Source organism: Triticum aestivum, chromosome 4A, assembly GCF_018294505.1.
Source record: "Triticum aestivum cultivar Chinese Spring chromosome 4A, IWGSC CS RefSeq v2.1, whole genome shotgun sequence".
Lineage (NCBI taxonomy): Eukaryota > Viridiplantae > Streptophyta > Magnoliopsida > Poales > Poaceae > Triticum > Triticum aestivum.
Genome location: NC_057803.1, coordinates 627,831,524 through 627,845,999, shown reverse-complemented (window position 1 = coordinate 627,845,999; position 14,476 = coordinate 627,831,524). Strand labels below are relative to the sequence as shown.

General features: G+C 44.6%; 2 protein-coding genes across 2 annotated transcripts; one reads left to right on the top strand and one right to left on the bottom strand.

Moving 5' to 3' along the window:
* Nucleotides 1-6,869: 6,869 nt before the first annotated feature.
* LOC123087739 (post-GPI attachment to proteins factor 3) lies at nucleotides 6,870-12,273 on the top strand. Its single transcript, XM_044509839.1, has 6 exons — nucleotides 6,870-7,260; nucleotides 7,395-7,651; nucleotides 10,774-11,038; nucleotides 11,132-11,331; nucleotides 11,414-11,601; nucleotides 11,724-12,273. The coding sequence occupies exons 2-6, from the start codon at nucleotides 7,545-7,547 to the stop codon at nucleotides 12,008-12,010; spliced, it is 1,047 nt and encodes a 348-aa protein (XP_044365774.1). The 5' UTR covers nucleotides 6,870-7,260; nucleotides 7,395-7,544; the 3' UTR covers nucleotides 12,011-12,273.
* Nucleotides 12,274-12,553: 280 nt separating this feature from the next.
* Nucleotides 12,554-14,010, bottom strand: LOC123087738 (G-type lectin S-receptor-like serine/threonine-protein kinase At1g34300). Its single transcript, XM_044509837.1, has one exon. It carries the CDS (start codon nucleotides 13,829-13,831, stop codon nucleotides 12,554-12,556), a length of 1,278 nt encoding a protein of 425 aa, XP_044365772.1. The 5' UTR covers nucleotides 13,832-14,010.
* Nucleotides 14,011-14,476: the final 466 nt, after the last annotated feature.

Below are 14,476 nucleotides of genomic sequence, written 5' to 3'. Positions count from 1 at the left end.
GGTGTGTCCGAACGTCGTAATCGCACTCTATTAGATATGGTGCGATCTATGATGTCTCTTACCGATCTACCGCTGTCATTTTGGGACTATGCTTTAGAGACCACCGCATTCACTTTAAATAGGGCACCGTCGAAATCCGTTGAGACGACACCGTATGAATTATGGTTTGGGAAGAAACCTAAGCTGTCGTTTCTAAAAGTTTGGGGATGCGATGCTTACGTGAAGAAACTTCAACCAGAAAAGCTCAAACCCAAATCGGAAAAATGCGTCTTCATAGGATACCCTAAAGAAACTATTGGGTATACCTTCTACCTCAGATCCGAAGGCAAGATCTTTGTTGCCAAGAATGGATCCTTTCTAGAGAAAGAGTTTCTCTCGAAAGAAGTAAGTGGGAGGAAAGTAGAACTTGATGAAGTATTGCCTCTTGAATCGGGGAGTGGCCCAGCTCAGGAAAATGTTCCTGAGGTGCCTGCACCGACTAGAGAGGAAGTTAATGATGATGATCATGAAACTTCAGATCAAGTTGCTACTAAACTTCGTAGGTCCACAAGGACACGTTCCGCACCAGAGTGGTACGGCAACCCTGTCCTGGAAATCATGTTGTTGGACAATGGTGAACCTTCGAACTATGAAGAAGCCATGGCGGGCCCAGATTCCGACAAATGGCTGGAAGCCATGAAATCTGAGATAGGATCCATGTATGAAAACGAAGTATGGACTTTGACTGACTTGCCCGATGATCGGCGAGCCATAGAAAATAAATGGATCTTTAAGAAGAAGACAGACGCGGATGGTAATGTGACCATCTATAAGGCTCGGCTTGTCTCTAAGGGTTATCGACAAGTTCAAGGGGTTGACTACGATGAGACTTTCTCACCTGTAGCGAAGCTGAAGTCCGTCCGAATCATGTTAGCAATTGCCACATTCTATGATTATGAGATATGGCAAATGGACGTCAAAACGGCATTCCTTAATGGTTTCCTTAAGGAAGAATTGTATATGATACAGCCGGAAGGTTTTGTCGATCCTAAGAATGCTGACAAGGTGTGCAAGCTCCAACGCTCAATCTATGGGCTGGTGCAAGCATCTCGGAGTTGGAACATTCGATTTGATGAGATGATCAAAGCGTTTGGGTTTACGCAGACTTATGGAGAAGCCTGTGTTTACAAGAAAGTGAGTGGGAGCTCTGTAGCATTTCTCATATTATATGTGGATGACATACTATTGATGGGAAATGATATAGAATTCTTGGAAATCATAAAGGCCTACTTGAACAAGTGTTTTTCAATGAAGGATCTTGGAGAAGCTGCTTATATATTAGGCATCAAGATCTATAGAGATAGATCGAGACGCCTCATTGGTCTTTCACAGAGTACGTACCTTGACAAGATATTGAAGAAGTTCAATATGGGTCAGTCAAAGAAGGGGTTCTTGCCTGTGTTGCAAGGTACGAGATTGAGCACGGCTCAATGCCCGACCACGGCAGAAGATAGAGAAAAGATGAGTGTCGTCCCCTATGCCTCGGCCATAGGGTCTATTATGTATGCCATGCTGTGTACCAGACCTGATGTAAACCTTGCCGTAAGTTTGGTAGGAAGGTACCAAACTAATCCCGGCATGGAACACTGGACAGCGGTCAAGAATATCCTAAAGTACCTGAAAAGTACTAAGGATATGTTTCTCATTTATGGAGGTGACGAAGAGCTCGTCGTAAAGGGTTACGTCGATGCTAGCTACGACACAGATCTGGATGACTCCAAGTCACAAACCGGATACGTGTATATTTTGAATGGTGGGGCAGTCAGCTGGTGTAGTTGCAAGCAAAGCGTCGTGGCGGGATCTACATGTGAAGCGGAGTACATGGCAGCCTCGGAGGCAACACAAGAAGCAATCTGGGTAAAGGATTTCATTACCGACCTAGGAGTTATTACCAATGCGTCGGGCCCGATGACTCTCTTCTGTGACAACGCTGGAGCTATTGCCCTTGCCAAGGAGCCCAGGTTTCACAGAAAGACCATGCATATCAAGCATCGCTTCAACTCCATTCGTGAAAATGTTCAAAATGGAGACATAGATATTTGTAAAGTGCATGCAGACCTGAATGTCGTAGATCCGTTGACTAAACCTCTCCCTCGAGCAAAACATGATCAACACCAGAACTCTATGGGTGTTTGATTCATCACAATGTAACTAGATTATTGACTCTAGTGCAAGTGGGAGACTGTTGGAAATATGCCCTAGAGGCAATGATAAAATGGTTATTATTATATTTCCTTGTTCATGATAATTGTCTATTGTTCATGATATAATTGTGTTATCCGGAAATCGTAATACATGTGTGAATACATAGACCACAACATGTCCATAGTGAGCCTCTAGTTGACTAGCTCGTTGATCAATAGATGGTCACGGTTTCCTGACCATGGACATTGGATGTCATTGATAACGGGATCACATCATCAGGAGAATGATGTGATGGACAAGACCCAATCCTAAGCATAGCACAAGATCGTGTAGTTCGTCTGCTAGAGCTTTTCTGAATGTTAAGTATCATTTCCTTAGACCATGAGATTGTGCAACTCCCGGATACCGTAGGAGTGCTTTGGGTGTACCAAACGTCACAACGTAACTGGGTGACTATAAAGGTGCACTACAGGGATCTCCCGAAAGTGTCTGTTGGGTTGGCATGAATCGAGACTGGGATTTGTCACTCCGTATGACGGAGAGGTATCTCTGGGCCCACTCGGTGATGCATCATCATAATGAGCTCAGTGTGACTAAGTAGTTGGTCACGGGATCATGCATTACGGCACGAGTAAAGTGACTTGCCGATAACGAGATTGAACGAGGTATTGGGATACCACGATCGAATCTCGGGCAAGTAACGTACCGATTGACAAAGGGAATTATATACGAGATTGCTTGAATCCTTGACATCGTGGTTCATCCGATGAGATCATCGTGGAACATGTGGGAGTCAACATGGGTATCCGGATCCCGCTGTTGGTTATTGATCGGAGAGTTGTCTCGGTCATGTCTGCATGGTTCCCGAACCCGTAGGGTCTACACACTTAAGGTTCGATGACGCTAGGGTTATTAGGAAGACTTGTATGTGATTACCGAATGTTGTTCGGAGTCCCGGATGAGATCCCGGACGTCACGAGGAGTTCCAGAATGGTCCGGAGGTGAAGATTTATATATAGGAAGTTGTCATACAGTCACCAGAAATGTTCGGGGGCATATCAGTATTGTACCGGGGCCACCGGGAGGGGCCACCTCTCTCGGAGGGCCTAATGGGTTGTAGAGGAAAGGGAACCAGCCCTACATGGGCTGGGCGCATCCCCCCTTGGGCCCATGCGCCTAGGGTTGGGGGGGGAAACCCTAAGGGGGGTGCCCCCCTTGCTTGGGGGGCAAGCCCCCTCCCCTTGGCCGCCCCCCCTCTAGATCTCATCTAGAGGGGGCCGGCCCCCTTCCTCCTTCCCCTATATATAGAGGGGCAAGGGGTGGCTGCACACAACATCCAAGGCGCAGCCCCTCCCCTCCCCAACACCTCTCCTCCTCCGCAAGAGCTTGGCGAAGCCCTGCCGGAGTACTGCAGCTCCACCACCACCACGCCGTCGTGCTGCTGTTGGAGCCCTCTTCCTCAACCTCTCCTTCCTCCTTGCTGGATCAAGGCACGGGAGACGTACTCGCTCCGTACGTGTGTTGAACGCGGAGGTGCCGTCCGTTCGGCGCTAGGATCTTCGGTGATTTGGATCAAGACGAGTACGACTCCATCAACCCCGTTCTCTTGAACGCTTCCGCTCGCGATCTACAAGGGTATGTAGATGCACTCCTCTCCCCTCGTTGCTAGATGACTCCATAGATTGATCTTGGTGATGCGTAGAAAATTTTAAATTTCTGCTACGTTCCCCAACAGGACCCCCCCTGCCATGGGAGGGTAGGACAAAAGATGTCATGTAAGTTCTTTTAATAAAGCACGTATGACTATTTACGGAATACATGCCTACATTATATCGATGAACTAGAGCTAGTGTCGTATCGCCCTAGGTTATAACTGTCTCATGATGAATATCATCCAACAAGTCACCGATCCAATGCTTACGAACTTTTCCATATTGTTTCTGCTAAGTTACTACTGCTATCATTATTGTTACACTTGCTACAAAATTACTGCTATCACTATTACTGTTACTATTGCTGTTGTCACTACTATCAAACTACTTTGCTACTGATCACTTTGCTGCAGATAATTAATCTCCAGATGTGGTTGAATTGACAACTCAGCTGCTAATACCTTCAAATATTCTTTGGCTTCCATTGTGTCGAATCTATAAATTTGGGTTGAATACTCTACCCTCGAAAACCATTACGATCCCCTATACTTGTGGGTTATCAATTATTAGCTAAATAAGCAACTGACCTCATGGAAGTGCCCCCGGTATCCAATTTTATGCCCAAATACGTGTCGAAGCTCCATTATTGCTCCTTCTCATGAGACCTTGAGAGAGCACGTCTCTACCTTCTACTATTGAATGCCATATTTGAGAGGGATTGGAACCCACTTCCGTAGAAAGAATAGTACCAATGGGAAATTAAATAGACTTTATCACCCAAGCACACATGGAATCAAGGCTAGTTAGGATACGCCAAGCTTGTCGAGCCAAAAGAGCGAGGCTAAAAAGTTCGGATGTGTCATTGATCTCCATGATACCCAATGTGATTTCCATTGGCCTTCCTTGCTGCCCCCAAAAAATTGACTGATGAGTTTGTTCATATGTTCACATAATCCCCGAGGTAGCTTGAAACATGACATTGAAAAGATGAGAACTGCTTGTGCCACTGATCTAAAAAGTATCTCCTTGCAAGCGACGGAAATTGCTTTTTTCTACCCATCTATTCGCTTTCCCCCACAATCTATCTTTCACATATTTAAAGGTACTTGACTTAAGAGATAAATATTAATATGAGATATAGTTTTGAAGATCCCGTCACGAGAAATCCAATGGGCAAAATGATTCGGTAATTGGATGCACGGTTCCATTGATAAATGCTCCCAATTTTTAAAAAATGTTCTCAAATTTAAAAATTATTCATGAATTTGAAATAATGTTCCCAAATTTCGAATCGGAATTTCAAAAAATGTTCTCAAATTTGAAACAAATGTTCTGAATTTTAAAATGCTCACATATTTAAAAAATTCTCACAAATTTATTTTTTTTACATTTCAATACATGTTCCTATTTAAGAAAATTTGCAAACTTTTCTTGAATTCTAAAAATGTTCGTGATTTTTGAAAAAAAGTTTCAAAAAATGGTCATGAAACAAAATAATAATAATAATAACTAAAATAATTAAAGAAAAATTAAAAAAGAAACCGAAAAAAAGAAAACCCATAGAACCTTCCCAAAACTGACGGGAAGCACAGAGAAAACCATGCGAACTGGGCTGGCCCAGTATGGTTTGTGGTTGCAAGGGGGTGCATGTTTGGTCGATATCTATAGACCTATGGGGGAGATAGGGACAACGCCGATTGGGAGCTCTCCGGATTTTGTGTATTTTTCTTCAAAATCACTAGTTAAGGGTTACGTCTTGCAAAGTTTACTTCCCCATTTTCTCTGGTTTGACCAATGGGGCACTGCATGTGCATCAGTTGTCGGAACCTGATTTTTTTCCTTTTTTGTATAGATTCATTTTTCCAAGATGTTTTATCTCTTGATCCGTGCGTCCAAATACCAAATCATTTTCAACAATGGATTTCTCATGTTGAAATATTTGAAACTAGATCTCATGCTAATTAGTTTCCACAAAAAAAATTCCACACAAAAGACAAGAAATAAAAAACTAAGAGCTGAAAAAAATCCAAATAACAAAATTCAAAAAAACAAATAATAAATTATTCATGAAAAAAATGAATACTGAAAAAGGGAAGAGAAAACCCGAAGCCTAGAAGCGTGGTTGAGGGGTTTCCCTTTTTTCTGGAAGCACATGATGTGTTTTTCCTCTTTTTTTTGGAGAAGCACATATACGAAAGTTTGTACTTCCACACAAAGAAAATTTGTGCTTCTCACAAAATCACAAATTTTCTTTCCCTCAAGAAACACAACTGTGCTTCTTGCGGAAGCAAATCTGTGCTTCTCACAAAAACACAATTTTTCTTTCCCTCGGAAAACACAATTGTGCTTCTCGCGGAAGCAAATATGTGCTTCTCGTGAAAACATTTTCCCCTGAAGCATAGCTGTGCTTCACATTTTTTCCCTTCAAAACATCAGAAAAAATAGGCAGAAAATGAAAACAGAAAACCTCCCAGAAAAATCTCATGTTAACCCCAAAAACGTGAATAAAAAAATACATGGAACGCACCCAACACGTAACATGTGGCGACAACTGAACGCACTACTTGGCGCACCCTTGGAGGTCCCCGCAAGGGGTAACCTTAGTTAGTTATTTTCTTTTTCTTTCCTGGGTGTGGTGTGGGGGTCTTGACTGAGACCTCCTTTTGTTCATAGGATAGGAATATCATAATAATCAGAAAATCATAGGAAGTGTGATGAAATGTATCTCAATTCTTATAAAAAAATGAATGTCATTTGATGCATAGGTTATGATTTTTTTTCATTTCTCCCAGTCTAATGTTTTTTCTTTGAAATGTGAAGAATTAGTTTCTATCCTACTGCATAGTAATAATATAATCATTTCCTACAACCCCCCAAAACGAAATTCTTTGAAAATCCTGTGCTATAAAATTCCTACACAATTCGCACAAATCAAAGAAGGCCCGAGTGGGCTTTTTCCCATCAGCCCAAGGGCCCGTCTGGTTAGCGAAAATGGCCGACCCCCAACGAACAAATCAATCAATAGCCCAATCCTTTTTTCATTCTCCTCTCCCATCACCATCTCCGACTGCGCCGCCACGACCAGGAGCCATCTCCCAGCCTCGCTCACTCCGCCGTCCACCGCCGCCGCGCCGCTCCCCTTCGTCGGCCCTCACCAGAGCCGCCTCCGCCGGCCTCCACCAGACCACCGCCGCTCCCTCCGCTCCGCTCCGTGAGCCCGCCTTTGACCCGGCGGCGAGGACTGCTCCTCTCCTTCCCCGGACGGTTCCTCCCCGTCCCCCGACTCCACCCTCAGCTCTCTGGCTCTCTCAGGCGCCAGTCTAGTCAGCAGCCAGCGGCGAGGCACGGAGGCAAGCCGGCGGCAGCTCGCCGCTTTAGATCTCCACTTCGCCCTCGCAGGCTGCGGCAGCAGCACCCACCCAAGGTACGCTCCTGGTGCCATTGCCTTACTGAAGGTGATCTACAGACTACAGTACAGCTAGCTAATGATTTGATTATTCAATTTTACACTTACTAAAAGCCTAATTCTATCCCTCTGGAACTTGGGAGTTGGAACAGGGCATCAACATTCTCTGTCAATTGGAACTCGTTGCAGTGCTACTCCTTGTCGTCCTCTCCCCTTTACTCCTGGACTGCCGTGGAGTGAAGATCCATCTAGCTGGTTGCGGCGAGGGGTTCGCGGACTCTGACCCAGGCGTGCCATCCGGGATGGCCGGAAGTAGCCTCTGGGTAGTTCGATTGGCTTCCCTTCTTGCAGTCGGATTCGTGGTCGGCTCCGTCAAGGCCAGTCCGGGAGATGCTCATCCGCAGTACAGGTGAGACGAAGCATTGCTGACTCATCCCATGTTGCACATGATGTACCATTGCGCCTGGCTGTCGTTTATTTTCCTATATACCTTATTCCAGGCCTTGCTGGATAAGTTGGTTCTCGAATTTTGTTAGGTTTTCTAATGCGAAAGTGGGCCTAGCTGGGTTTTGGTTGATGCTTATTGCTTGTAATTGTAGTAATTAAGTCTCAGATATATCGGATAGTAGCATTGTTCGTCTTCTAAATATATATATCTAGATGCGTAATTGGGTTAATTTCGGCTGATGTTTCGTCATCTTACCTAGTTGGTTAAAAATATTAAATCTCTCTTTCTATCTCCAAACTGTGATATCTTAGCCTTATTGGTATGCATGTACTGGAGTCCACAATTGACTATCCTACAGTTTGATTGAAAATATCTGAATAGGAAAACCAGACACTGTCAATCTAAGATGGTTATTGTTTGACTTCAACTTGACAATGGAATAATAGAACCTTAAAGTATTCCTGTCCGTCAGATGAACAATTAGTCAAGTTTCAGCTACCACACCCTACTTATTCTAGTGTAATTAGTAAATTGGTTCAAAGGTGGATTGACTAAAGTGGATAAAGTGACAAACACTCAAATGGAGGGAGTAATATGCGAGAAAATAGTGCCATACATTGAGTTACATAATTTTCAATCCCATTTTAGATGCTTTTGATTAGATGCACAAAGATTAAGTGGTGATACATGATTGGTATTCTTGCCATGGTAGTAAATTAGTCCATCATAATTTCTCCTTCTCTAACTTAATATAAGACATTTGTCAAAAAACGTCTTATATTAAGTTACGGAGGGAGTATTAGATAGACAGAGAGACTGCAGGTCAAACAATTAATTATTGGACTCCAAAAAGAAGGCACACACTCTTTATGAAAGTCAAGTTTGACCATGAATTTAACTAATAAGATTATACCATTAAGTTTGTATCTGAAAGAATTTTCCAATGGTATAATTTTTAAGTTACATGGCTTATGTATTATTGGTCTAATTGGCGGTCAAAGTTAAATCTCGAAAAGTGTGGGCGGCATCTTTTTAGAGTTGGAGGGGGAGTACTTACTATATTTCGGGGAAAAACATTAAGCTATACGCGCTTACTTGGTAATTGGTTATCATTGCATGGATATATTTTCTTACCTAAGCTGTGCACAAATGATTCTTCTAGCAAGTGGTTGAACTATACATTGTTAACAAAACATAGTATGTCTTTTTAGACGTTTGTTTGGTTATGAAAATTGTTACAGGCCAACTCATTTTTGCAACAGTTGCTGTGGATACCGACCACCTTTAGTAACTGTTGTGGCATCGTTGCCTCAGTTTTTGTTGGAATTTTTTCTTTTTATTGGTCTTGATTTGTGCTACATATTGTAGAACCATTGGTTAGGAGTTATACATTGTGTGAGGGGCTGTACTAGTTTGTGTTCATGAGGTGCTGTCATCTGCCGTCGTCTCATGAATGGCATGTCTGAACAAACCAGTTTAACTATGACACTTGAAGAATTGCATGTGTGCGCAATTGTTCATCTTCATCCTTGTTGAACTCTCTGACCGGGGTCATACTTTCCAATGATTTATTTTTATTTTGGAGTGACATACTACTACATGGTTTGTGGTGCCATTTCATTGCATGGACCGAAATTGCTGTTATTTTCATGCTATTTACATCTATTCCTATTTGAACTGCCGGTGGCGGGAGGGCACGGGAGGAGCGCTTTTGGTGAGGTTATTGGTCGCCTTCGGAGTCGACCTGGGAGTCGTCTGGGAGAGCAGCCTGGGAGGCGTGTTGGGCTTTTCTCTCACATAGCAATTTTACAGGAGTACAGGTGCAAAAACAAGGATTGTGAAGCACAAAAAACTGCATGATTAGTCTGTTGGAGTCTCAAAGCACAGGAAAACAACCCCATCCCTACGCGCATGAGTAGAAACAGTGGTTGGAGGGGTTTTTGATTCCTATTGAATTGTTGAATAGTACCCTGAAATTTCAGGTGGCCATTTCTTTGCTCGGAAGGGTAGGATCAAATTCCAAATGATTTAGGTTTCTCCAATTTCCTATCGATTTCCTTCAATCCAAAGTACCCCTTTGCCATTTACCATAACATTTGTTTAGCTTTATCAATTGTAAATAAAATTGCTCTAGACGCAGTTGAATAGATTCTGCTAAATTGTGGGACAGTGTTAAAGAAATGATTTTAATTAATGTTGTGTTTGCTTGCACATCATCTGTTCTGTAGCTGTCTTGTGACAGTCAGTTGAGGCAACCTGGGTGGTGATAGGATGCCTAGGTCCTCTTGATCAAATTTCAGGATGCAAGAACAAATAGTAAATAATACTCTCTCTGTTTCTAAATACTCCCTCCGTCCCAAAATAAGTGACTCAACTTTGTACTAATATAGACTACATGTAGAGTATATTATTTTGGGGCGGAGGGAGTATAAGTCTTTTTAGAGATTCTAATATAGACTACGTGTAGAGTAAAATTAATGAATCTACACTCTAAAATAGGTCTATATACATCTGTATGTAGTTCATATTGAAATCTCTAAAAGGACTTATATTTAGGAACGGAGGGAGTATCTGATATAATACTATAAATTGAATTTATGTGGCTGCACATTAGGAGATATAGCAGCACAATAGTAGAATGACCCCAATTCTAAACAAAACATTAACAGTGGATTACTGTAAGTCAATAACTAGGCTACACCTGTGAATGATATTTCTTTTCCAGTGCGTGGGTTGTTCATGATTAATTTATAGTATGATTGCAGTAATATTTTTCTTCTAGTATGCTTCCATTTTGTTTGTGCAATCAGTCTTCCGCCCATAATATCTGGTTTCTGCCTGTCCTTTTTTCCTGCACTCTATGGACTCTTAAAAGTGACTATTAAGTTTGTGGATGTATTTCGTACAAAGTAATTGAGTTCACCATATTTATTTTTTCCTTTTGTATTTTTCTTGACAAAAATTTGAACTGAAAACTGGTTGGGTTCCTGAAATTTGTTCATCTATCGACCTTTCAGTTGCTGTCATTCTGATGTTACACTGTTTAGAAGTTTCTGGTAACTTGTGTTGTGATCAACCTGCAGAACTTGTGTGAAGGAGTGTCAGAATACAGGGATTACTGGAAGTAACATCATCAGCCACTGTCAGTCCCGGGATAACGACAGCACATCTGCTGGAAGTTCTTGGTATACACATGAGCCCCTTTACTTGCAGTGGAAGCAACAGAACTGTATGACAGACTGCCGCTACTACTGCATGATACAAAGAGAAGAGCGACGGCAATTAGGTGGCCTGAGCCCTGTTAAATATCATGGAAAATGGCCCTTCAAACGTGTTTCTGTCTTCCAGGCATGTTTTGGCTTGTATGTTGATGAGTGATACTGGTATTTCACCATGATGACTACCACTACTACATGTCTTAACTTGTTTGCCATTTATCAGGAGCCCCTTTCAGCTGCACTGTCTGCTCTCAACCTATTGACGCACTTCATTGGCTGGCTTTCATTCTTCCTCCAAGTGAATTACAGATTACCTCTTAGACCTCAGACGAAGAGGACATACTACGAATACACTGGCTTGTGGCATATCTATGCAATATTATCACTAAATGCATGGTTCTGGAGCACTATATTCCATACTAGGTGTGCATTTGCTCAAAGCTTGGGCATGCTGTCATAATAGTATTTGATATCTTGCTCAGCAGCATCATTCTTCATTTTGTAGGGATATTGACTTGACCGAGAAAATGGATTACTCTTCAGCTGTGGCCCAACTTGGCTACTCTTTAATCCTTACATTGCTAAGAACTTTCAATGTCAAGGATGAGGCTGGCAGGGTGATGTTTGCTGCACCTATTCTAGCATTCGTTACAACACACATCTTGTATCTTAACTTCTACGAACTTGACTACGGTAAAGTTCCTTTTGCTTGATCGTGTCTTCAGTTTACCTTGGCACCTTGCACATACTTTGCCTTTTGTGTAGAAACATAATATCGATTCATGTGCATCTGCTGCGTTTATTTGCCTTTTCAGGATGGAACATGAAAGTTTGTGTGGCAATGGGTGTTGTTCACATTGTCGCATGGACAACCTGGGCCGTTGTGACCCATCATCCATCACGATTCAAGGTTTGGATCGTCATATTCGGAGGAGCTCTAGCAGTGCTTCTTGAAGTGTATGACTTTCCTCCGTACAAGGGGTATGCTGATGCACATTCGCTGTGGCACGCGAGCACCATTCCTCTCACCTATCTTTGGTGGACCTTCGTTAGAGACGATGCAGAATTCCGCACCTCCACACTTGTTAAGAAGGCCAAGTAGTAGTAAATTAAGGTCAGTATGAATGCTGTTAGCTTGTCCCTCTCTCGAGGTAACATGGGCAGAGGACACACGTGCTGCCATACCATGTGTCCCCAGAAGCTCGGTGTTCCCTGGATCGATCAGGACTTACCATTCATCTTTCAGTGAAACTCAGCATCTTGTTTATGCGGTATCTTTGGTTCTTGACCTCCAGATTTCTGTTTTGATTGATATCAACAATTGTTTTGTTCTGTAATAGGAAAGGACATAATCTTTTTCGTGTCTGTTGAAATGGTTCACCTCACGGGTTTCAATGCTTATATAAACCTTAGCATTGCAGTCAAAGACGAGATAGCAGCCAGAAGTTCTGAATTTCACTTCCTTGGGGAATTTTCCACTCGGACGCTCATTTCTTCCCTATTACCGTAAAAGGGTGTTATTTTACTTCTCTGAACCCACACAGTTCTGCAACGGCTGCCAAGCTTTGCTAGTAGTAGTAGTGTATGGTTTTACAGAAGAAGGAAAAATCATCCATGGAGGCTGGAGGTCCCCGGCGACGACACGTTAGTGCCCGGCGACAACAGCCGGACTGGGGAGGCCGGGGAAGCAGACCTTGATGAAAGACGCGCTGGGGAGCGACGCCGACTGGTAGGCGCTGACGAAGTTGGACACCTTGAGCCAGCAGAGGCCGGAGCCGTCGGAAAGCGCGGTGGCGCCGACGCAGGAGCGGCTGGCGAGGCAGTCGAGGCGGCATGCCGTGATGCCGACGTAGAACTGCTCGATCGCGATCTCCGGCGGGTAGGTGAGGAACTGCGTGTTGTCGAGCTGGAGCATGGTGGAGTTGCCCGGGCAGTTCTGGAGCTCGGTCTTGCGCTTGCACCCGCTGCGGGGGTTGGCGGCGTCGTTGAGCTCGAAGTTCCGCGACGGGCAGCCGCAAACCGGCGACGTGCGGTTGTAGCTGCACACGCCCATGTTGCCGCAGTAGCCGAACACCTGGCATTGGTCCGCCACCGCCGACCACTGCTCCGTCGCCGTGCCGCTGCCGCGCCCGGCGCTGTAGGCGCGGAAGTTGCCGTCCGACTCGAGGCGCAAGAAGCGCAACATGTCGTCGCTCTCGCCGTAGTTGCTGCTGTAGGCGACCACGACGGGGTTGACGAGGGAGCCGTCGTTGAGGGAGACGATGCCGTTGGTCTGCATCGTGAGCGTGACTGTCTTGTTGGCGGTGAAGGAGTTGTTGTAGCCCTTATTGAAGTAGGTGACGGGGGCGGCGCCGGCGCTGGCCCAGCTGAGCGTGAGGTTGCCGGACCTATCGACGGCGAAGACGTAGGGGCCGGAGGTGAGGTTCATGCAGGAGGTGAAGCTCTGCGACATGACCACGGTGTCCGTCGGGTGGTCAAATGACTGCCACACGACGCGCCCCCTGGAATTCTTGAGCACGAGGTTGCCGCTCTCTTGCAGGGCGGCGGCGGCGACGCCCTGGCCGGCGGTGCCGGACGACCATAGCACGGCCCCGGATCCTTTGACCAGTTGCAGATCGCCGGAGGACGAGAGGCGGAGCGAGCCCCTCGAATCCACGGCCGCGCCGGCTCCGGCGGACCAGACGGGGACGCCGCCGGCATAGGTGACCGCGGCCACGAAGAGCGACCGGGAGGTCGGGGACGGCGCGAAGCCGAGGGAGACGGTGGAGTTGGGCGACGACCACGAGGTCGAATTGGCCGCCGGCGAGAGGGAGGAGCCTAGGGGCATGTCCGCGCCATGGGACAGGAAGGAGAGGAGCAAGAAGCAGCAGCAGAGGACAGCAAGATCCGCTCCGGCTCCGGGATCTCCCCGTAGAGGCCGCATCTTTCTTCGACGGCGGCGAGGAAGAAGACCCCGGATTCCTCCGTGGTGGTGGTTGCACCGGAAGAGGCTAGCTGCGGGGGCTACGTAGCTCGGCTTCCCATATCATGGCGTCTTCCCTCGGCTATATAGCAGAGTCTCCACGGCCAATTAGCTGCTGACAATTCCCTGATTTTCCTTGATGGGCCTCTCCCTCAATCTTTGTCATGTCGCTCCTGTGTATGACCAAAAATTCAAAGACTATTCAGAACAATAGAATTGTAAAACATATTTTTGCTTATCCAACAGAAGTCACATACATTTCATATTTTTGGGGCATTTTTATTGATTTTTAAAATTATTTCAGTGATATTTAAAAACATTATTATCAATTCATTTTTATTTATTTTAGCGACTTCTAGTTCTTTCATCAAATATAGAAATAGATTCGTACATATTCATAAATGTCAATTAGTTTGGGACATGAATTTTTGAAACATGGTTCTACACGCACAGCTAGAACAATAAAATTGAAAAAAATACTTGAAAAATAAAATAAATCTGTAGCATTTTCTAACATAAATAGTCGACTGCTATGCTCGCGTGTGAAGTTTCACGAAGAAATGACATCCGTGGTAATCTTGGTAAAAATTGACAAAATCAAAACTA

Bases quoted from the DNA above. Each gene is read 5' to 3' on its own strand.
- LOC123087738 (XM_044509837.1), bottom strand. From the start codon at position 13,831: ATGCGGCCTCTACGGGGAGATCCCGGAGCCGGAGCGGATCTTGCTGTC.
- LOC123087739 (XM_044509839.1), top strand. From the start codon at position 7,545: ATGGCCGGAAGTAGCCTCTGGGTAGTTCGATTGGCTTCCCTTCTTGCA. The intron at 11,039-11,131 runs GCATGTTTTGGC...GCCATTTATCAG, and splicing joins AACGTGTTTCTGTCTTCCAG to GAGCCCCTTTCAGCTGCACT. The intron at 11,602-11,723 runs GTAAAGTTCCTT...TTGCCTTTTCAG, and splicing joins CTTCTACGAACTTGACTACG to GATGGAACATGAAAGTTTGT.